At 32.2% G+C, this 25,091-nt stretch overlaps 1 protein-coding gene and 1 non-coding gene across 2 annotated transcripts; one reads left to right on the top strand and one right to left on the bottom strand.

Moving 5' to 3' along the window:
* The first annotated feature begins 8,363 nt into the window (after positions 1 to 8,363).
* On the top strand, positions 8,364 to 10,861 carry LOC115956451 (putative F-box/LRR-repeat protein At5g54820). The gene is made up of 3 exons (XM_031074827.1): positions 8,364 to 9,494; positions 9,583 to 9,765; positions 9,860 to 10,861. The coding sequence occupies exons 1-3, from the start codon at positions 8,364 to 8,366 to the stop codon at positions 10,214 to 10,216; spliced, it is 1,671 nt and encodes a 556-aa protein (XP_030930687.1). The 3' UTR covers positions 10,217 to 10,861.
* Positions 10,862 to 15,850: 4,989 nt separating this feature from the next.
* TRNAT-UGU lies at positions 15,851 to 15,922 on the bottom strand. Its single transcript has one exon. It is a non-coding gene; the product is annotated as a tRNA-Thr (tRNA).
* Positions 15,923 to 25,091: the final 9,169 nt, after the last annotated feature.

Genomic DNA, 25,091 nt, shown 5'->3' with positions numbered 1-25,091 from the left:
GTTTATTATGGCCATTCAACCCTCTAAGATTCTAGGACATCTTAAATAACATCATTTGATGTAAGTTAATAACCTTGGCACTGAGGCACCCTCCTCTCTCTTGCAGCTCCCTACTCTTCTCTCATTATAATCAACAATGGATACCATATTTCTAAGCTCCTGGATACCCCTTGATTCTGGATTCACTGTATGACAAGAACTGTCCATCCCTGTTGGCCTCCTACAATATCCTCAACGGCACAAAACAGGGCCATTGATTATTACTCAAACCCGTCAAATTGGAAAACCCAAGTACTTGTTAATGCCTCTCAACTTCCTCCCCACCCATTCTGAAGCTTATGGCACACTAGCAGTAGGTTTTGTTGCATACTTGTAATTGGGTCCATTCGACTTAACAATACAGTAAGGGGCTTACCCCCTCCCTTCTGGCATTAAGTATCAATACAATGTCAGGATTAGAATCAGGCTCCCATTTTGCAGATTTTCTACCCACAAAACCTGGACTGCATTTGCGGTCAAACTCAACTTGATTAAAGCTTCCTTGTGATTTGGGTTCATTGCATTTGGTTTTGCTGCCAAAAATTCGTCCTTGACTTGACCTTCCTCCAACAACTCATAGATCAGCGACAATATCATCACCCCTCAACTTATTTCCTTTTCACTGATGCCTCCTACAACTGGATGATCTTCCATCAATTTGTCTTCAAGAAGCTAGGTAGAAGAAGATCCGAGTTTGTTTGAAAACGTTGTACCTTGTTCATTCAATAACCGAATGATGTCCTATGGAGCTTGTGCTAGCTCTATTTCTTCGGCCTTGATTCTCATGGTCCAAGCTTCTCCTCATTACTAACTGATACTTTACGTTTTAGATCTGAGTTTATTTTAATCCCAATTTTAGGCTTGAACCCATGCTTCTTAACCCACCGAGCCGCCATTTACTTAGGTCAGCCCAGCAAACTTGCATATTTCTTGTTGGCTCAACTGTGATATGCAACATTTCTTTAAAAGTATCAGTTTGAAAATTGAAATTTCAAGAAGGTCACATGTTAATGGTATAGCCTTGATGTGGACTATTTTCCCTACTAGGCTTTGACATTGAATTACCTCCCTCTGTGCTTCTTAGAATAACATGCTTTGTTTCCTTACCTGTGTAGGTTCTGGGTGATAATCATGTATAGCAATTAATCTTCAATGTGCAGAACACCACTGTGAAGGGCCTCAAAAATTGGCACCCTTTTCACCAGCTTGGCATGAAAATCCCTCTTCCCCATTTTTACGTGTTACCTATAGATAGCCCTTCAGTACAGTGTCAAAACTTTCCCACTCATTCCTTCCAGAACCTGAATAACTCCTTTAATCCTTTTCATGACTTGCATGATATTCACAAATTTCCACAAACCACCCTCGTTCATCCTACAAGTCATCTTGGTTGCACAATAGTCATCCTGACAAACTTAAAGGTCTTGGTCACATTCCTCCAATCCCTTACCTCTTCCGTGCAACTTGTAAGACATTTTATGCTCCCCAATCCCATACAATCAGACCCTCAACATCCGCTACTCCTACTGCTCATGTCTCCCAACATTAAAATCAAGAGAATGAATGCTTTTGATTCAATTTTAAACAATCCATCTCCCTTATTGCTATTAGGTAGTTCTGTGTTGATAGGGGTTTATGAATCTCCCCATAGGTTTTCTGGCTTTCCCAAAGCATAGGAGTTTGTGAGAGATGAGGTATCGGTATTAGGTAGGCAGAAATAATGGGTTATAGATGATCAGCTGTACATGATATGGGATAATCTATTGATGATAAAAATTTGGAAAATTGGGTGTAGGTTGATTGGGTCAATTCCATAACTTATGCGGTGGTTGAGGAGAGGGACGTTGAATAGGTTTACTCAACTAAAGGTATTGAGGTTGGTTTTGAGTTTAGTTTGCTGGTGGGGGTGTTTATTGTAGATGATGGCAGAGGGTTGTAGTTTGCAGCAGAAAGTTATTCACTTTCAGATTATCTTCTCTCAATAATATATTAGTGTGACACTTGGGGTTTGCAACTTTGATTGGTTCTCCTACTATCATGTGCTGCTTAAGTCAAGCACCCTCTACAAATTACCACAATCTCAACCATTAACTCCAAGAACTAAACAAGTAGGCACAGCAACCACACTCAATATTTAGCCACCTCTAATTAGTAACAAACCTATTCCTCTGAGATAAGACACTTTCCTTAGTTCCTCCCCCAGCCACTTTGTATAGTTCCTTCTCTCACATTGGCTTCTCTCTTTTCTTTGGAAAAAAAAAAAAAAAGAACATGTAAGGAGCTAGGAATTGAGGCAACAAAATTTCTCAAATACAGTGGGATTAAATTGGGATGACAATATAGGCTTTCCATGTTTAGGGAATCAAAATATATAATACAAACGTGTTGAAAAGGGGTTGCAAACACGGAGATGCTAGGTACAAATTTTTGTTAAGGAAATCAAAATACATGCCACAAATATGCATCAGAATTATTCAGAAAGTGTTTAGTAAATTGAACCATTTGTGGGTTTATTCTCTTAAACCTATTTTCAGCTTTTGTAGTTCAGGTTTTAGATTAAAAAAATAATTAATATAACAAAAATGCATCTATAAAAAATAATTGCACATCACATATCTATATCATATTGCATTGTAGTTTGACATAATAGAGCTAGGGCTTTTTCTTTTTCTTTTTATAAGTAAAGACTTATTATTTTAAGACATTAACTAATAAGACTTTACTTTAAGAAAAATGACATGCCAATTAAGTAACAAAGAGTAGGACTTCGGATAGAATAGAATGACAGAAATGAATACATGTAATCTGACTAATCTGTTGAAGATCTATAACTGAGCCTAAATTTTTAAGATTAAGGTTTGGTTGTTGTTCTTCTTGTCGTCTTATTATTTTTATAAGGAATCATAAATAATAAGAAGCAAAAAAAATATATTGTTTTCATCCTTAAAGTTCACATGAAGTTAGGTTTTCGTCCCTAAAATGTCAAAAGTTTTTTTTTTTTTTCCTTTTTTTGATAAGTAAAAGAAAATTTATTGCAAGAGACTACTTCACGTACAATTGACATAAAGAAGTCTAAATAATTACAGATAAGCAAAATAATGTACATAAAGACAACAACTTTATAAATTTTGAGATGGAATTGGTAGTGGTGAATCCCCAAACGTGAGACCAATCAAATAAAGAACTAGTAAATAGAGATCATAAATGAGTCCCTATAGTTTCCGCATCCTCAAACATAAAATTTCGTTCCCACCATATTGTCCACATCAAACATAATGAAACTATGTTCCAGATATCCGACAAGTGCTTGACAACCCAATTTCTCCACCCAAACAAAAGATCAATAACCTTTTTCCTGTATCACCCATTGTACACCAAGTGATCTAAAGGCAAAACTCCACAAATCAAACACAACAGTACAATGCAACAAAAGATGATCCACTAACTCCCCGGTGCACCAATACATACAACACTACCCAACAAGCGTATAACCTCACTTCAAGAGATTATCACACAAGAATTTTCCCCAAAATTACAGTCAACGCTACCCAACAGTAAACTATATTTCTTCTCAACCTCCACTGCAATTGGTCCCCACCTTCTCTAAGTGGGAGATTTGCATAAAGAAGATACACTACCGATTCAAACATCCAATCATTAAAGTCTCAATGAAAACATCCCAACCCCTCCCATCCCCCTCATTTTGTCTTACCAAAATGGATTCCACTGACATATCTCTAGCTAATGAACAATTATAACAAGACTGGAAATGCCTCCCTCAAAGGCAGATCTCCAAACCAACGGTCAAGACAAAAATGGACCCTGCTACCAGTACCTACTTAAAAGTAACAGTATTGCAGGAACCTATCCCACCCCTAGTGCTCTTACATAAACACCATCCATGAGCTCTTCAAACAGATTTTGTACTCCAACCACCCCAATCCTCACTGAACTTCACAGATACAACATTCTGCCAAAGACATGTTTCCTCCATTTCGAAATGTTATGACCATTTCCCTAGTAGAGCTTGATTAAAGGTGACTAACTACCTAACTCTCATTTGTCAGGGTGCAGCCTAGTAGTTGGAGGCTTAAAATGAGTTGTAAATTTAGACATCCTAGGTTCGATCCCAACTAAAAGTTCCCTTAGATTACCTAATACACAATTCTGGCCAATGGGGTCGTGTATTTGTGGTTTACTCTCCAAGGGTGGGTCCAAAGAGCCCTACCTTGGTGAGGCTCCATGTCATAAAAAAAAACTACTTAACTCCCAAACCCTAATTAGCAATCGGAGTACACGCTGTGTCCCATCCCACCAAATGATGTTTGAAATTGTCACCCATACCACCCCACAAAAAATTCCATTGTAATCTCTCAATCCTAATTACCACACTAGTAGGAATGGTGAATGAGGAACTATTGAAAACATTACATGATATCCTTCTGTCCACATTTGTTAACTTTCTAACCTACATGTCTAACAAAATGCCTAGGTGGCATTACTTAATCTAACATTCACCAATAAATAATAAAATAGAGCATTGCTTTATATGACATGGACCAAAACATTAAAAAAAAATTTAAATCTCTAAATATATCAATTTCCTTTCCTTTCCTACATTTACTCAACAACCAAACATAAGCTTCCGAAAAATCAAAACTCAGGCCAAACCTCATCAACCAAACCAATAAGTATCAAATAAGGGTACCACACTAGTCAAAATTGCTAAGGTACTATGTTTCTAATCAATGTGGAAGAAGAGAGAGCTACAAGCTTTTGAATAGCGCATGGGAGCTACAGATCATAGCTTTCCATCTTAATTTAGCTCTAATCTTAACTTAGCTCTCTCTCTAAATGTTAGACTTCAAAAAATTATGAAAGCTCATCAGAAAAACAGATTTGATCATACCCATTTTCTTGGTATAATATAGCTTCGGCTAACAGATTGAGAAGCAGCTAGCAAGGACTTTGAACCTGGGTTGTTAATCTGTTTCACTAAGCTTTAAACCCTCTTTTTTTTTTGGGATAGGGAAATAGTTACAAATTTTCTTTTGTTTCTTTAATAAATTTAAAAAATAAACCATATTGAATTTTTAATGCACATGCAACTTAAAGTTCTATATTCCCTGGCAGCCTCTTCCCTACATATTCTCTAGACTTGTCTTTCATGAACCTGTTTCTTTTCCATTCAAGCCAACCCCAAAACAAAGATTCAGTGTGTTACTTTACAATTTCGTGAATACAATTGACGCGCTTATAACTTATTTAATTTCAAATAATTCTGCAGTTGCATCAATAGTACCTCAAGTATGTGCGCAACTAGTGCCTCAGGCAATGAAGAAGAAATTATATAGATGCCCTAAGAAGATAATAACAATGGGTATCTACCTAAGGAGGGTTAAACAAAGTGTTGGGAACGCCACAAAGTTGGACACATATACGGCAAACATAAATGCATGCCAAACAGTAAGAGCGACTATGCTTGCTACTACCTTTTAGATTAACAGGAATAGGAGTCATGGCTGGAGCTGGATTAAACATCTGCACAGTTGAGGGACTTGACATTGGAAGTATTGATAAAATAGTGGGATGCCAGAAAAGCCGGCCATTACTAAAGATTTTAATTTTTTTAATGTGTTTGTCCATGTCATATCAAGTAATGTTTTTTTATTTATTTAGTGCTCCATGTCAGATTAAGTAATGTCGCATAGGCATTCTGTTAGGCACGTAGGATAGAAAGTTAACAAAATCGCATAGAAGGACATAGAGTGTAATGTTTTCAATAATATTTTGGGACAAAAAAAACTTTTAATAGGTTAGGGACCAAAACTGAACTTCATATAAACTTCAAGGACGAAAACAATATTTTTGCCATGAAATAACCACAGCCATGCCATATAGCTCCCCAGCATGAAGGAAACATGGCTTTGTAATTTGTGAAATATTTATTATCTTCTCAACAATACTCCATATTTAGTGTCAAACTTCCAATATGAAATATACGACAAAATGAATTAAATGCATTTGCATCTAAGGTGGAAAATGTATAAAACTAGCACCCAAGAAATGGTCCTAGTTTATTTCATTTCCTTATAAGAAGAACACACACGCGCACGCGCACGCACACACACACACATATATATATATATATATATAGAGAGAGAGAGAGAGAGAGAGAGAGAGAGAGTTTTATTTATTTAGTACTCTATGTCAAATTAAGTAATGTCACATAGGCATTGTGTTTGACATGTAGGATAGAAAGTTAACTGAAGTAGACAAAAGGACATAAAGTGTAATGTTTTCAATAGTTTAGGAACAAAAAATAAATTGTTGATAGTTTAGGGAGAAACAAAAATTCATATGAACTTCAATGACCGAAACAATATTTTTGCCAAGAAATAACCATAACCATTGCATAAAGCTCCTCAGTGCATGAAGGAAACGTGGCTTTATAATTTGAAAAATATTTATTATCTTCTCATAAATTCTCTATATTTAATGTAAAACTTCAATAATGTGTTATCAAAATGAATTAAATGAATTTATTGCACCATTAATATACATTTAAAGCGGAAAATGTAAAAAAAAAAGTAGCAAGAACACCATAAATATATAAAGTGAAATCTAACGGTGGAATTTTCAAAATATGAATTCAATAACAAATTATTAAATGGTGTAACATTGCTTAGTGTCACACCAGATGTAACTTGAGCCCAACTCATATATATATAATGAGAGAGAGAGAGAGCGAGAGAGAGAGGTATCAATAAAGTATATAATAATTTTAATGATTTTAGAACTACATGAAATAAACTTATCCAAAAAAAAAAAAAAAAGTGCATGAGATAATTTGATGAAAAAAAAAATGAAACACCATATATGATAACATTAAACCATTTGAAATACTAAAAATATTGTCATTTCCATATTCTTTCTTTAATACACTATTAATTATGTTCTAATACATTGTTATTAAAAGATAAATTAAAAATGAAAAAAAAAAAAAAAAAGGAGTTAAAACAGCATACCTTTTTTTTAACCAAGAATGGCATTAAAATCATTGCAAGACACTGCAATGGTAGGTTGGTAGCTGTCAAGCAATACAAACACATGTCGAAAAGAGGTTGCAGTGTTGCACACGTCTCTTTTCTGTGACTGGCTTATCTTTTGATATCTATATATGATCTCAGTCTCTCAACTTCCATGCATCTCCATTGCTCTCCCTTTCATGTTAATTCAACCCTTGATGATGAACTAGCATCTCCTATTTATTCCATTACTCCCCTGCAACAATCGCTAGAGGTAAGAATGGTTTAAGGTTGCCTTTCATGCTTTATTATTCCTTTAGCTTCAATAATCATCTCTCTAATGAATATCATGTCAATGGAATCTCCAAGGATTAGTTCATACTAGCAAATAATCAAAGTCACTCATTTTAAAGAAAAACTAATGGGTAAGCTTGATTTGGTTACCACCCAAACTTTGCTATCTAGATTGTTTGGAACTTTGCAGCAGAAGAAAAGAATATGATAATAATCACCAATGTTCAAGAATAAATATAATTTTATGGGTAAGCGGTGAGCCTTAAATTGTTAACTACTCCATTATGTTTCCAAGATAAATGATACTGACTTACTTTCCCATGAACTTCCCAGCTTTTGATTTTTTTTGGATATTCTATCTCATAATTTTTTTTTTTGGAGTTATTTTCCCTTTATGAAGCACATAATAGATCATTCATATCAGAAATTTTTTTGCATTCTTTGAACTTTACTTTTGTTCCATTTCAAATACAACATCCTACTCCAGAAAGCAATTTCCATTATATTACTGATTAGGAAACTTGTTTGGACTTTAATATTTTTTCAATGCTCACCATCTAAGTACATGATTGATTTGCCATGATCTGACTATTGAAACGAATTGACAAAAGTTTCCATAAGATTTTTTTTCTTTTCTTTTCTTTTTGCATGTAATTAAAAATTTTCATGGAGGTTAAAAATTAAAACCCCTTATGAACATGAACCAGTTTTAAGCAAGGAGGCAGGCACAAAGGATAACATAAGGGAACACACCATCACATGTGCTCTTCTGATATAATGTATAGTTTATTGATTCTTGTGCCTCAACTTCATTGATTCGCTAACTTGTCCATGAAATTAAACTCCAATCTAGCCTAGTTAACTGATTGATGATAAATAGCTCACCAAGTATATAGGCAAGCAACAAGTTTTCTTCCTTTAGATTTAGATATTCAAAGTCATACCTCCCTGATATGCTAACATTTTTTTACACAGCTCTCAATCAAAGATTAGTTCCCATAAATGAAGAAAATTAGAGGCAGCAATAACAGTAACAACAAAGGCAAAAATGAAGGTAGGCAAAGTAGAAGAGAGAACAAATCTGAAGGAATTGATTACATAAGCCACTTACCAGAAGCAATTATACTTCATATCCTCTCATTCCTGCCTTTAAAGGAGTTGGTTGCAGTAAGCTTTTTATCAAGACTCTGGAAAAGCATGGTACTGGCCCTCATCTCAATGGTACCATCAAACTTAAATCTTGATGAAATTAAGATGATGGGAAAATATGTATGTAGGAGAGAAATCTGCTATCCCGAATATGGCGATGGTCATACCCCCAATAGTGCTCATCAATGCCTATGCCATTCAGTACGAGCAGCAAGGAGGAAATTCGAGGAGTTTGTGGACCGAACTCTCCTGCTTCACACTGGATGCACCATTGAGAAATTACGATTATCTATTTGTTATGACCAAAACATGCCACTAAAAGACTCTACTGAGACTTATGATGCACACAATGAATACACCAAAAGAATTGACAAGTGGGTTCAATTTGCTTTTAGAAATAACATAAAAAATTTGGAATTAGACTTTTCCAAAGGGAAAATGTTTGAGCCCACAGGCTGGGATAAAATATATGACATGCCTCATGGCAATTTTGCACCCAAAAACTTGAAAACTTTTATTCTCAACTACTGCAAGCTAAGACCATCTATTTTTGTAGTTTTTGGTTCTCTTCAAAGGTTATCTTTTAAGCAGGTGAAAATTTTTGGCTGCTCGGTACTGACAATAGGAGAGCTTGTAGCCAAATGTCCCACTCTGGAAGACTTAAGCCTGGAATACTGTATTATTCCTAATGACTTTATGGTAAGTGACCAAGACATGAAGATCAAAAGATTGTCACTGATCAACTGTAAAACAGATGAGTGGCCCATGTTTCCTATAGAAATATCAGCTCCAGACTTATTGATGCTGACTATGGTAGGAGTATACCTTATGAACTCAACCGTTCGAAAAGCATTGCATCTAGCCGATGTTGTAATCGACATTAAACAGAAATATGGAGACCATATACAAGGAGATGCTCTAGGTATACTGCTGACTAGTCTAAAACATTGCCAAACTCTTACATTGAGCACTTGGTGCATTCAGGTACTAATCCGTGCTCTTTGTTATGTATTTTTACATATTTAATTTTGGTATATCTTCTGTGATGAAATTTCCTGTTCTTGTCTGTAAGGTTCTCCCTACTGGTGAAAATTTGCTACAGCAATTGCCAATTCAACTCCTAAATCTTAGGCAGTTAAAAATTGTAGTGGGCTTAACAAAACAAGAATATCCTGGAATAGCTTGCCTATTAAGGAGTTGCCCCAAAATGGAGAGATTGACTCTAGATATGCGTAGACCTATGAATGTTGTTTGGGTGGGTATTACTAAACACTCCTGTTTGTTTTGGAATTTTCTGTTGGAAACTTCTTAATCTAAGGCTTTTATATGTTATTCATTTAACCATACAGAATGCACTCCAAGATTTCATTCCAAACATATTTGACTTTGAAGAGCACAGCTATTGGCAATCACAAAATCTGCCATACCAGTGCCTGCAACACAGTCTTAAGAAAGTCGAGGTGAATGGGTTTGTTGGAAGAAGCAATGAGATGAAGATGATTCAGTTTTTACTGGAAAATGCAAGAGTACTTGAAAAGATGGTCATCTCCTTCATTGGAAGGAACGCTTTTGCAGCGAGCACCCAGCAACAACAAAATAATTATATGCAACTCCAGAACAATTCACTTCAGCTGTTAAATTTCCCAAGGGCATCTTCTCAAGCTCAAATAGAAATTTTTGGAAACCCTTACAACAACACCATGTGATATTTTCTAGAATTCTCTTAGACCTTGTCCATTGTCCTGAAGTATATCATCATCAAGCATATCTTCAACATGAAGAATATGACCGTCCTATTTTCAGTCTTTGAAAGGTTTTAGGTGCCATATGCAGAGTTGTCTGTGTTTCTGTGTGTCAAATCTGATATAAACTTCTTCTTTGCACAACTGGAAATCAATTAATATTCTCTAGTCTATTTTAAATTGATTCTAGCCAAGAGGTAATCCATAAGAAATCACTTTCAATATCTTGGCCTATCATCCACTGGCAAGAAAGATCTCATCTGAAGGGAAATGGGTGTATTATATTTGTGTTCCAGAAGGGCTGGTATGCCTCCAAAAACAAACAAACAAAAATAGATTATACTGAAAATTTAAGATTTTGAGACATATGAGCGTTAACACAAGAAAAAATTATCCATGAAATACATTCATAAAAAGTCAGAGGTGCCACCAATCAAAGATAGAATAAGGGAAACTCTTGGTTCCTTCTTTTGCAATTATAACTAGCGAATGAATAGGATTGGAGGCATTGTGAGAAAGACACAAGGATGCATAACATCAAGTCTATTTGTATATAGACTTGTGAGGAGAAGAAGAATGCTGACAATAATAAGAATAAGTAGAAGCTGAACCATGAGGCTTCATTGAATTAAAAGAATAAATAGTGATAAGTATTTCTTCACATTTATCTTCCTATATGTGAACTAGAGCTCTTTATAGGCATTGAACCCAACAATGCTAAAAAAGACAAGATAAACCCATTTGAAATAACAATCAAATGCAATGATATATTAGTATTTAAAAGTACCACCATCAATCGAATTTTATAACAATCTGTGACAACAAAAACAAAATTAAATTCCTAGAGTTAAACCAATTACACAACCTAATAAAAAAAAACAAAAAAAAAAAACATACAGCAATTTGGAAAGTTCATCACATGCAATCACTACAAAACATGTCTCACAAAAGAACTGGCCAACAATGAAACAGTGTATCAAAAGAAACAATGTGTAAGTAATTACAAGAACCCATTTGAAGATTAACACAATCCTTGAACAATTAATTTCAAAAGCAAAATTTTGGGAATGTTAAAATTCAAAAATAAATAAATAAATAAATAAAAGAAACAACGTTTGCAATAGAATTTAAGGAAGTTAAAAGACATAGTTACCGGTAACGATTAGTGTTTTTGATAATTCCGGAAGATAACGAGAGGCCTGCCTGGCATAGAATAGTCCCATGAATTCAAAACCAGAGAGAGAAACTAATAAACATTGCAAATACAAAAACAAAAAATATATATATAATAACATCGCTAGCATTAAAGCGGCGTCGTTTATGTTCAGGCCCTGCAAGTGTGTCAAAGTTGGGCCGGTGCAATCCAAGACTGGCCTATACTGGACTTTCTTGGATTAAGCTGATGGGCTGATAATTGATAGTAAGAGTACTATAAGAGAATGTTCTTTTTTTTTTTCTTTTTTTTAATTCCAGTGAAAAAACTTACAATTTTATAAGCAAAGACTTTTACTCTAAATAAATATTGGGGTTTCTATTCTGTTGTGCCTCTCGTTTTAAATTAGTTACTACAAAGAATTTACACACTTATTGATTGATTTTTCCTCGGCTAAGAATTTGCATACAACCAACCAATTTTTTTGTTTCTCATGACAAAAATTAAAAAATTAAAAACACCAACCAATTTGATGAGCCGACCCAATGCAACTCAATGCCCGAGTTTTTTTTTTCCTGGGTTGAAGGCTTGGTTTGGGTTCTAAATTTATTTATTTATTTATTTATTTTTAAAGATTAGGTTCATGTTTAGTTTATTTTTGTATTTTGATTTAATTTTAGTTTGTTAATTTGATTCTTTTAATATCTTGAGAACTATTTTTTTATAAAGTTTGACCATCAAGGCCAATTGTGTAGATTTTAATCATTTTTTGAATAATGAACTTAAATAGGTGAAATTTCCCATTATCATTTATTAGGCCAGGCCGAACAAAATGATCCATTACTCAACTTGACAACCAAAACAACTCAACCTAACCCAATCCTCATGGATTGGATTGGGTTGGTTTTTAAAGCTACCATGAGTTATGTTTGAAAATTTATTACCTCAGAGTTGGATTGGGTTGAAAAATACTCATAACCCAACCCAAACCCAACTCATACATGTCCCCATCCTCACCCTTCACTATACTCTTATTTTTATAAAACTATAAAATAACGCTTAAGCATAAGTTTTTAAAGATAAACTTAAAATTCATTTTAGTTATAGTTTGATATAATTAGTGAATTTGGTAGCACAAAGTTGGACTATGTTTATGTATGTGTATATATAATCTAGGAAAATTTCTCATCCAAAAAAAAGAAAAAAGAAAAGAAACCTAGGAAAAGGTTTTTATTGAAGGAATTTTTATGCAACCCACTAGGTGTTGATTAAAAAAACAATCCAATTGTATACATTTTTAACGAATCATATAACTTACTTAAATAAAACAAATAGATGGTTTTTTTAACTGCCACATAGTAGATTGCATACAAATTCTTGCAATCCAGGTTGCATAAAAACCTTACTCTATATAAGAGAGAGAGAGAGAGAGAGAGAGAGAGAGAGAGAGAGAGAGAGAGAGAGAGAGAGAGAGAGAGAGAGAGAGTTTTATCAATTAAATTATTGCTCATTTTGAGAAGATCTGTTGTCTAGGACTCTCGTTGAGATTATTATGAGCTAACGTCAAATCAAAAAACAAAGTCACCAACGAAGAAACACAGTATAATCATCATTGACTATAATTATTTTTATCTTTTTAACAGATACAAAATCTTGACTATCCCATAATTTAATTAAAACAAATTGATCAAGGCAATTGTTCAAAACAAGCAACATTTTTTTTTTTTTTTTGGAGAAAAAAAACAAGCAACATAAATGCACTCATTTTCAGCAAGTTAAACTAACCTTTACACTTTGTTTTTTTTATTGGAAAACCTCTGTAAAAATAATTTTTCACATTTTCTAGTATTTGGTAGCATATAAAAAATTGGTCAACGAAAAACTATTTTTAATTAATGAAAAACTCTAATAAAAATAAGGCTAATTTTCTATAAGTTGTTTTCAAAAAAAAAAAAAAAAAAATCTCTTTCTCATGCATCACATAAATCCTATAAATATTATCTTCTTTTGTTTGTAGATACATTATGTAGAGTATTTGACTTTTCATAGGTTGTGTTCAACTTTCTAGTCTTTATTTGATTTTTATTTGTACATGTTGGATGTGTATGGCCTAGCATTGCAGATGCATTATGTAGAGTATGTTTTGAGTAATATTTGATGTTGTATTGTTTTAATATTTGGCTGTTGTTGGGCTAGTATTTCTGTAACCAAAAATTAGAATTAATATTTACATAACCTAAGGATGGCAATGGAGCGGGGGGGGGGGGGGTCTGAAGGATGGGGTCTTCACCCTCGCATGGTTTTGTCTTATCCCATCCTTGGCCCAACCCACATGATGGGAAAATTTTTCTTTCCCCATCCCTACCCATTGGGGCTCCACGAAGCCCCGCCCCCACCCCGTAAAACTCTATTTCTTGTTAATTTGTCCACAACTATTACAATTGTTTTTAATAAAACTTTTTTTATTAATAAAAATATACTTGAAATTACAAATGAATTTATCCCATCAAATCAAACTAATTTTTAGCAAAAATTGAATAATATTATTAAAGTATTTAACAAGACAATATCACAACAAAAACAAAAATCTCATAATACAAGATTAATGATTCAATAATATATAAATTTGTTTATAAAAAAAAAAAAAAAATGTTAAAATTGGTACCTTATTTCCAACCTTGCTAGAGAGAGAAAAAAAGAAAAAGAAAAAAAAAAGAGGCAGAAAGCCTTGTTGGATAAAATAAAATAAGTTAATGATATGTTTGTTTAAATAGTAAAATTTTAGGGTATGAAAAATTTACAATTTAACCTTTATCAATGCAGGCCGGGGCGAAGCAGGTTGAGTCTAAAAAATCTAAACTCATCCCCACCCCACCCTATGGTGCGGGGCTAAAATCTCATCCTCGCCCCACCACCTTTGCTGGGCAGGGAAAGCTTGCATGGGGAGAAGCGAGAAGGGGCGGGTCAAGCAAGGCAGGGCAAAATTAGCATCCCTAACGTAACCTCATATTTACTCATCCATGTATCTTGCTTTAGTAACACATCCCCGTGGGATTAAACTATTCTCTTGTTACTAAATTTTTGTTAATGATTTTTGTGGGAAGTAGAAATAGTTTATCGAAACAACATATTTACCATATGGAGTTACTAGAAAAATTGAAGATTTGTGGTTGAATTGAGTAGAAAATTAGTTTTCTAGCAAAAAGAGTAGACAATTAAATAGTGTAAATTTTTATTGATAGTGTGCCAAGAAAAGGGAGAAAAAGAGTAAAAATTTATCCGTTAAAGAGTTAAATATGGTGACATTTTTAAAAAATGTCACAATAGACCTATAACGATGGTGATATTGTGGCATTTTTAAACGTTGCAAAAAAAGGTCGACGTAGACCATTTGTGTCTACATTGACGTTTTTTGAGTTTTTTGCAACGTTTTACAAATACTGCCTAAACTCAAATTTCTTATAATGTGAGGTCATTACCAAATACTAGAAAATGAGATAGTTTTTCAAAAAATGCTTTCTGAAAAATTATTTATTTTCCAAAAAACGTTAATATTGAATCAAATAGAGCGTTAAAGTGAAATTTCCCATAATAAGAAGATTGTTTCAACCTCCTTTATTATTCAACACTTTTTTTGGAAAATAATCATCTTCTTTTTGTTTTTTTCTTATTCAATATCAAGTCATATAAAAAAAAAAAAAAAAAAACTTTAAAAGATAAATATAACATTCAAATTTAAAAGAAAATCATATTTATCCACCCTTATATCTTTTTCTTTTTTATGAACGCCCTTATCTATTTCCCCAATTTCAAACCAAAAAAAAAAAGTCTCTGGCTCAGATTTCTGGAATGTAAATAACATGTGAAACTGAAATCCTGAAAAGGGAAGTTAGGTAATAAATTTTAGCAAAATAATACGGGATTCTTGATAAACTAACGAAAAATGTTGTGCAAACTCAATTTTTTTAATAAGGCTCATTTTTATTTTTTATTTTTTTTATTTTAGGTTTAGTGAAATAATGTTTAAAATGGAGATAAAGATAGTTTCCTAATTTTTAGGATTTTGATAAAAGTTTGAAAGCCTAAAACTAAGGAACTCTTTTAAAAATAATAAATTATTATTTTAACTAGATTGTGTTTTTAAATTTAAAATTATTGAACTAAGAGATTTACTCTTTTAACCGGATTATGTTTTTAAATTTAAAATTATTGAACTAAAAGATAGGGGTATTTTAGAAATTTTAAGAATTTGTGTGAGGGTATTTTAATTTGCAAAATGTTGAAAAAAAAAATCATATTATTAATAGTATAGATATATAATCTAGCCTGCAGAAAAGGAACTTAACCCATAATTATGGAAGTAAATTCACTGAGAACCTTTAAAAAATTCCTATTTTGTAAATAAAACTTAAAAGAGATTTTTCTGAAAAATGAAACATCAAAATTGCCTCCATGCAGGATCGAACTACAGACCTTCAGTTTACAAGACTGACGCTCTACCACTGAGCTATAGAGGCTCACATACTATTTTGTTATGAAATACATATTTTTACCTTTTGTTGAGTTGTTAATGAATACATGTACAGGTACAGCATTGATAAAAAATGACAACCATTGATTGTTGAATTAGACGATCTGATCATGCCAGGCAAATGATGCTGGTCAAAAGAGTAGCAAAAGTTAAGAAGATTCTGACTTTGAATGTACCAATCACTGGTTATCTTTGAGTGAAAGCGACTAGGGTCATGATATATGTACAGGATACAAACATAAAGATACCTTGTTTTCCTTCATGCCATTTTCGTCAATGCTGATTTACACTTTTTTCACCATGTGCACCTTTTTATGAGGTCTCGTGGCAATCAGTAGTCTCTCACAACTCAGATTTTTAACCCTAGGGGATTGCAGTCTAGGAAGTAGAAACTTCATTATTCAAATCGAAAGCTTGATACCTCACGGGGATGAAATTTCCTGGAAAATGTTGTTCCCACATATATAGCTTTGCTTCAACAACAAAAAAAAGTGAGGAAAATGAACATAAATACTTCTTCTTTTTTCTATTGAAAAGTAGGATTTGAAAAATGGATCAATTTTAGCCCCAAAAAATAAATTTTGAAAAAGAGAACAAAGGAAACATTCATTATACATGTTAACGTGTCAATTACCATGTTCATTATTATTTTTGTGGAGTGCTTTGAATTGATGTCGTTTATCTGAGTACGACCATTTTAAGTAATTATATTTTTTTATGTTTTTGTCTTCATTTTAGATTCCATGCTAGCGTAGGGAAAAACTTCCAATCTTTTCAACTTTTAACATGTCTTATAATTATAGCAATTTTCTCTTTCAGAGTTAATTTTTTTTGTCCTCAACCAAGTGATATTTAATAAATTACATTAAAAAAAACATAATCAATGACAATAATGATATTGCCTTGTAATGGGTCAGGATGGGGCATAACTATCCCTTCATTAATGAGGTGAGTGAGGCCCATGGCATTCCTTACCCTTTCCAGAGTCTAAAAACTCTCGATATGCCCCCACTGAAATTTATATATATTTCACAGATCGCACTGTCTTAAAAAACCCATGTATAAATTATGTTAAGAATCAATCAATTCAGTCCCATACGACCATACCTAACCCCAGTTTTCTCCCATAAATGGAAAAGGATCTGCGGGATAAATTGGGCCATTTCTCATTATGTTCTGATAAGTGCTATACCTGCCGCTGCATCATTTTGCTTTGACTTTTACCCAAAAAGAAGAAGTCAGAGTCACTTTAAAGTTTAAAGTGTAGGGCATGCAAATAAATTGGCTTTGTCAAATACAAAGCTCTATAATAGATCCTCAAGGATTCATGTAAAAAAGGGAAAAAAAATTTAATATTTTTTTCTCTCAATACATATAAATAATAGTTTTAAACAAATTAAAAAGCCTGCCATTTTATGGAAACACACCCATAACGAACAAACAATAGCCATTACAGAGAGACAGGTTAAGCAGGAAAGACCCTGATTTTCATAATCTCATTGAAATAAAGACTGTGCCACTGCCACATAGGAGTTTTTTGGCAATGAGTTACAGTAAACGACACATTAATGAAGCATCATTGGAGGTATAATAATGATTGACCTGTGAACTACTTTATGTTGGTCCTCGTGGTAGTGGCTTGATTAAGGGGTCTCTTTTTCAGGTATATACTCTCTTTTTGAGCATCTAACCTAATACTATCATTTTAATTTTTTTTTTATTGCAGACTGAGTCTTCGATTCATTTTTTTTATAGTAATTTCCCCCAACTCAAATATTGCCAATCATTTTAGCTCACTTTTTTATATTTTGGTGCATTGGATGCTTCCAAACCCCAGCTAATATTGAGCCTTTGAGCTATTCATGACCACCTTTAGAGCATCTACTGTCGGAATTATCATCTCATTCTATTTTACCATCTCAAAAAATCACTTTATCAATTATACAATACTATTTTACAATACTTTCCGCATTCCAACTTTTATTTTCCTATTCTACTCATTAAAATAATATATATTCACAATAAATTTTTTTTTCTCAATTTTCTCCCCCACACGCGTCCCTTCCATAATTCTCCATTACTTTACTTTTCACCTTCTTCCAACCTCCTCCTCCATCATCCATATCAACCCAACTCCTCCACACAACTCCTTCATCATCCATATCAATCCAGATCGGAAAAAAAAAAAAAAAAAAAAAAAAAAAAAACACCCACACTAATCACAACGCCACAACCACCACAACGCCATAGCCACCATAGCTCCATTGATCTCGCCACCCACCGATCTCTGCCATGCCACAGCCACCACAACGCTGATCACATATACCAGCAAACCCAAAAAAAACAAAAAACAAAAAACCATTAACACCCATGTCGATCACAATGCCATAGCTACCACAGCTCCACCGATCTCCGTCACACCACAGCCACCGCAACGCCAATCACATATACTAGCAAACCCAAAAAAAAAAAAAACCCATTAACACCCACGTTGATCACAATGCCACAACCACCATAACTCCACTGATCTCCGCCATGCCAATCTCACCACCCACCGATCTCCACCACGCCAATCTCCACCACGAGGTCTTGGGTCTAAAGAGAGAGAAAAGAAGAGAAATAATGAGAGAGGAGAGAGAAATTTTGGGGTTAAAAAAAGGAGGAGAGAGAGTATTAAATATTATTATTTAAGTTTAGAATTGTGCTACAGTACAATTCTAAAGGTAGAATTGTATTGTAGCACAATTCTAAATTTTTTTACAATACTTCCCTTTTACAATCCCAGATGCTGAGGCTTTTTGGGCTTAAAATGCCAAACTCACCTTACATTTGGCATATACAATGCCTAGTGCTGATGCTCTCAGAGATAATAATATTTTAGAACCCAAGCCAATTTATTTGAGCATTGGCATCAAATCCGGAAAAACTTTAAGCTTTCTCCACAATTTAGCAAACCAAAACCCAATATCATACACCCATTAGACTTTTAGGTACGTGGAAAATTTTGTAAAAGCTAGTAGTCTAATACAAACCAAGCGAACCACTATAGTTAAATACCCAATATTTTTGAAAAAAAAAAAATCTCATTTCCAACTATCACATAAGCATCCTCGCTCACCACCAACTTTGTAAAGTCATTGGTAAATTTTATAATGGCCTAAATGTAAAAACACCTGGGAGTTTGGGTTAGTTGTGAAAACACATCGTAGTTGCAATTCTTCATTGTAATTCTTTGAGGTTTTCATATTTGTTAAATTGACCTCTATTACTAACTTTTGTTAGCTCTTGTGGAAAGAAAAATCATGTGACTATTATGTGAGTAGTGACACGAATAAATCGGTAAGTCTTCTTAATATGATCACATGATGGTCCCGTGATTTTTCCAAAAGTTAGTCCAAGAAGTTAATTTGGTGGATATGAAAACTTCATCGAGTTATAATGAAGAATTAAAACATCAGGAGGTGTTTTTGCAACTAACTCAAACCCTAAGGGGGTGTCTTTACATTTTAGCCTTCTATGAGTTCTATCAAAGCTAGTATCCAAGCAAGCACTATAACTCAAAATCCTCCAATTTCAACAATTTTTTATTCTCGTCTCCAACAGTCACACAATCATCCTCATTATCAAGAAGTTAAATATATAAAATCGCAACCACCACATATGATGGCTCAAACTCCAACTCCCCTTTTAGATACCAAAATCATTCAAACCCCAAGATAATCCACATATGATGTACCACCACAATGGCTATGGCAAATCAGACATTGGTTGCAACAATGGAGGTTGTGTCAAAGATAAAGAACGTTGAATCAAAGACACCAACAATGTGCACCCCGCGAGACTCGTCACCCATGGTTCTTGTAATGAAGTTGCGGCCACGATGGAGTCCATACTGCCAAAAACTCTTCAGTCTTCGTCCATGGTCACTCCAAATTAAGAAATTGGCATTCCTAAAGGTGTGAGACGATAGAGAGCTTAAGAAGAAATATATATATATATATATATATATATGTATATTTATATATTTATATTAATAGACAAAATTCAGAGAAAGTTCAATTAGAATTTGAATTAGAATCTAGTTTTGAGTCATGTGTCTAAATTTATGTGGGGACCATATCATAATTATCCACTTAAGTTTATGCAATGTGTCCAATTAATATTTTTAATTTTTGTGCCAAGTGAGTTAATTAATGCAAAATACTAAGAATCTAATGTGGCATTTGATACGGGGGAATTCACATTACTCCTCGCATCTAGATTACTGGGAATATGATGTCTTGCAATCTGGATGTCTATGAATGTAACTATTTCTATGTTTAGTTTAATTGAAAATCTAATAAGATTACTAGGAATGTGAAATTATAATGTTTGGTTTATTCCTAGGAATCTTAACTAAATTATTTATTTTTCTCATTCTATCCTTAGATTTGTAAATCCAATATAAGTCTCTTTTTTTTTTTAATCTCCCTCTAAATAAATAATGAAAAACAAATATAAACTATATATTTTGACAAATTCATTAAAACTGTAGTCTAACATTTCAAAATGATAAGTACAATACAAAAATAACTATTTAAATTCTCAAATGCTTTATTCTTAATAATAATTTTTAAAAGAGCTTAATCCATAGCAAAACAACTTGACAACGTTTAGGTCTATAAGACCATAAAGTAGCAATAAAAATAAAAGTAGTTCATCAATAATGAAACAAATGCAATCTATTACATATATAATGTATTCACCCTTGCATCTATGAGCACTTGAATAACATAGTCATACATAAACAAAACAAAACGAAGATCTGAGATACGAATAGATACATTAACAAATTTTCATGAAAATAGATTCATTAATAATTTGTTGAGTAACACACACACAACAATAAAAGTGAAAACCTTGCAATAATATAGGGTCCCCTTCAAACTTTTTTTTTTTCACACGTGAAACCTAAATAGAACTTTGTTAATGAATATATCAATAGAGGTGTCTATTTTGTTTATGTTGTTTTAACGGGAAGAGATAATGTTGTTTTGGTGGGAAGAGATAAAAACAAAAGAAAATATATTGATAATTTGTTTTATATTTTATCTCAATTGCTTAAATGATAAAGGAAAAGGGTTAAAATTGTCAATTTATAAAAAAAATACAATTTTCTTTAAACTTGAAAATTTGGATACTCACATATTTTAAAGGGAATCCACATTCCTACTAAAATGGGGTTAAAGGGGAAATCCAGATTCTCCTAGCACCTGATTCCCTAGTGTGATTTGCAACCAAACATGGGAATTTTTAAACATTCTTGAGAATCCTAAAACATTATCCCATATCAAACGTCACATAATATTAATGAACTATAATTTTTTTAAAACTATTCACATATTCTTAATAAAAATCACTATACAATAAAAATTACCACACATTCTATTGTATTCAAAATTAGAAAAAAAGTTATCATAAGTAGTATTAAATTTGGAAGAGAATTTTAATATATGACTAATTACATTTACTTTTAAAAAAAATGATTTAACTAATTATTTATATTTTTATGATAAAAATTGTATTTAATTTTAAATATATCCACACATATACATGTGTTACATGCTTTTTTAAAAAAATAATAATTTCACTAATTATTTATATTTTATAATAAAAATTGTGTTTAATTTTAAATGCATTCATGTGTTTTCATGGGTTACATGCTAATCTATATATATAATAATAGGTAAAACAGAGAGAAAATCCAATTAAATTTCAAATTGGAATTCAATTAGAGTCTAATTTTGCACCATGTGTCTCATCTAATCTAAATTTTAGAATTTTGTGTCAACTGAGTTAATTTAGTATAAAAATTGAATTTCAATTAGAGTTTAATTTTGCGACACGTGTCCCATCAAATCTAAATTTTTAAAATTTTGTGCCAAATTAGTTAATCTATATATAAAATAATAGGTGAAACAGAGAGAATGTGAAATTGAATTCCAAATTAGAACTCTAATTTTGTGCCATGTGTCTAGAATCTGAAATTGAAGTTGAATTTTGCATCATGTGGTTAAATGTATGTGGGCTCATTCTTATTAAAACCACTTTTATGTATCGGGTCAAGTGAGTTACTATGCTAATTAAGGTTTTCTCTTGATTTTGTAGTCAAATGTGAAAACCAAAGAGATTAATATCGGTAATAAAAACTTTGTTTCGGTACATTGCATAATTTCCAAAAAGATAGCAAAGCCAGAGTTTGCATCTTTGTTATAAATTACTTACAAAGTTTGCATCTTTACATTTGCACTGAGTTTCGGATTAAAGTGTTTTTGTCTTAGTTCTAACACTGAGTTTTGTTTACTATTCACTTACAAAGTTTGCATCTTTACATTTGTTATAAATTTCTAATATGTGATTAGATGCACATTATGCCTAAAATTCACTATCCTTATATTTGGCTTTTTGTTCAAGTTTGACACTTATAACAATGAAGAAAGCACTGCTATGGACCGATGGATGATACTTTTTGCAAACTGCAAAGGAACTTAGTGATCAATGGAATCTCACGCGAATTGGAGAGGATCCGGCTGTAGATGTCTGGATGGCAGATGTGAGTCACTATGTTTTTAAAATGTTCAGTGAAGGTAAATGTTATGAACAATGTAAATTTTCCAGAGAGAGATTTATTATTCTATATTTACGCAAATTTGGTTGCCTTCTTGGAGTGGATCACTCCACCCTATCTTTCTACTAGAATTTTTTATTCAGATTGTTACAATTTAATTCGAAATTTTATTTGAATTTTCCTATTGTTGTTACTATCATATATTATCATTCCAATTGTTCGATTAGAATCTAAAATTGGAGTCCAAATTTACTATACACGTGTACAATCTAATTATTTTTAATTTTGCTGTCATGTGCAGAAGCCAATGAGATGAAATTAATAACACATTAAACACTCATACTTTGGGAATCGGTAGTACCAATCTAAATCTATTGGACTTGCTTCGTGATAATACAACTATGAAGGATATATAAAAACACGCACAAACCCCTCTCTCTATAAAAAGAGATTAGAGAGAATTTCTTTTATCAGCCATGGAACTTTAGAGTTTTTTCTTCACACAAATGCCCATCATGTTACAAAATGACCCATTGTAAAACTACAAAATGAGTACAACTCTGAGGATTTTTTTTTTTTTTTAATTTTAAATTTTTTAAGCTGCAAAAATTTCAATCACCAATAGAGATGAATGGATCTTTTGGATAAACATTATCACCAAGGTTCATTTTTCTGTGTAAAATATATATACTGCTAAATTTTGTTAATGAAATTTTCTGGTTAATAATATGAATTTAGACTTAACTGAACCTTTTAAACATGAATAAACTCATGATTAATAATATATCCATTCCCGTGCGGTAGCACGGGGCTACATACTAGTTTAGTGTAGAAAACGAGGAGTCCAATATAATAAATCATAAAAAACATAATCATATAACTAAAAAAAATTCAAATTTATAAGTCATCTATATATATATATATATATATATATTAATAGGTAAAACTTAGAGAAAATTGAATTAGAATTTGAAATTATAATCCAATTTTGCGTCATGTGTCTAAATTTATGTGAAAACTGCACCATAATTATCCACTTAAGTTTGTGTCATTTGTCTACTTAAGTTTTTTAATTTTTGTGACAAGTGAGTTAATGAGTGCAAAATACTAAGAATTTAATATTAATGAACTATAAAATAAAATAAAAAACAAAAAAAAAATAGATATACTCAATAAAAATCACCATATGTTTCTTAATAAATAAATAAAATAAAAATCACCACATAAAAAAAAGCACCACAAGTTCTATTTTACTAAAAATTAGAGAAAAAAAATTGATCATAAGTAGTATTAAATTTAGGTAAGAATTTTGATATGTGACTAATTACGTTTACTTTAAAAAAATAATTTGACTAATTATCTATATTTTCTAATAAAATTGTGTTTAATTTTAAATTTATCTATATGTATGCATGAATGCATGTGTTACATGCTTAAAAAAATTTTTTTGACTAATTATTTATATTTTTATAATAAAAATTTTGTTTAATTTTAAATGCATCCATGCATTTGCATGGAGTTACATGCTAGTTGAAAATAAAAGGTGGGAAGGCGCATACAAAAAAAAAATAAAAGAAGAATAATATTTAAATAGAGTAAAAGAAAATAAAAGGCTTTATTTATACATGATGAATATGAAAAGTTGGCTAACTAATTTATTTATTTTAATGTGAGTTTTTAACCACAATTTAATAAAATTATGTGCAAGACTGGTGCAAATGATCTCAACAACTTAAAATTATGTTCTACATTCATTGCGGGGATTATGATTCTTTTTTTTTTTCTTTGGCTCTTTTTTTTTTTTTTTTTTTTGGAGGGAATCTTTGGCTCTTAATTAAGAAGAAATTCTACAATTGCAAAAGACAAAATAAGAATAAGATCAATCATATATATATGAATATTACCCTCACTCACAGACAGTTCAAGTGAATGAATTCGAATCGCAACCTGTAAATGACAGTGAACACTACCACTTCCTTTTCACTTTTATTCCACCTTTTAGGACCAAGCCTCTTCGATCATAATTGAAACTTAAAAAATCAAATATGCCCCATGAGTCCATCACCACTTTCAGTACCACAAATTGTAGTGATAGAGACAAATTACCCACCGACCACCGTATATAAACTTGTAAGGCACTTTGGTTCGGATTTTTTCGCCTACATATTTATTATACCATAAAATTGTTAATACGTAAAAAATCATAGCGGAATATCTAGCTACTAGCTAGATTATATACTTATTAAAGACTGAAGTGAAAGGTGGAAGAAGAAAAAAAAAAATCATGCTCGAGTCTTAGCAACGTTCAACAGATCAAGTGATCAAGATATTGTTCAAATCTAAAGAATGAAAAATAAAAGATGAGATGAAGTTTTGCTAACAATGCTAATTAAGTATTACAGCATACTTTTTTTTTTAATTATTCTCTGGTATTAAAAAAGAATCCATTTCAACAAAGATTTATGCAAATATCGCAAATCTATATATCATACATTTATAATATACTGTTATATTAAGCCAATTTTCATCACTTGAAAATTGAAGTTGT

Source organism: Quercus lobata, chromosome 8, assembly GCF_001633185.2.
Source record: "Quercus lobata isolate SW786 chromosome 8, ValleyOak3.0 Primary Assembly, whole genome shotgun sequence".
Taxonomy (NCBI): Eukaryota; Viridiplantae; Streptophyta; class Magnoliopsida; order Fagales; family Fagaceae; genus Quercus; species Quercus lobata.
This window is presented reverse-complemented; position numbering and strand designations above follow the sequence as displayed.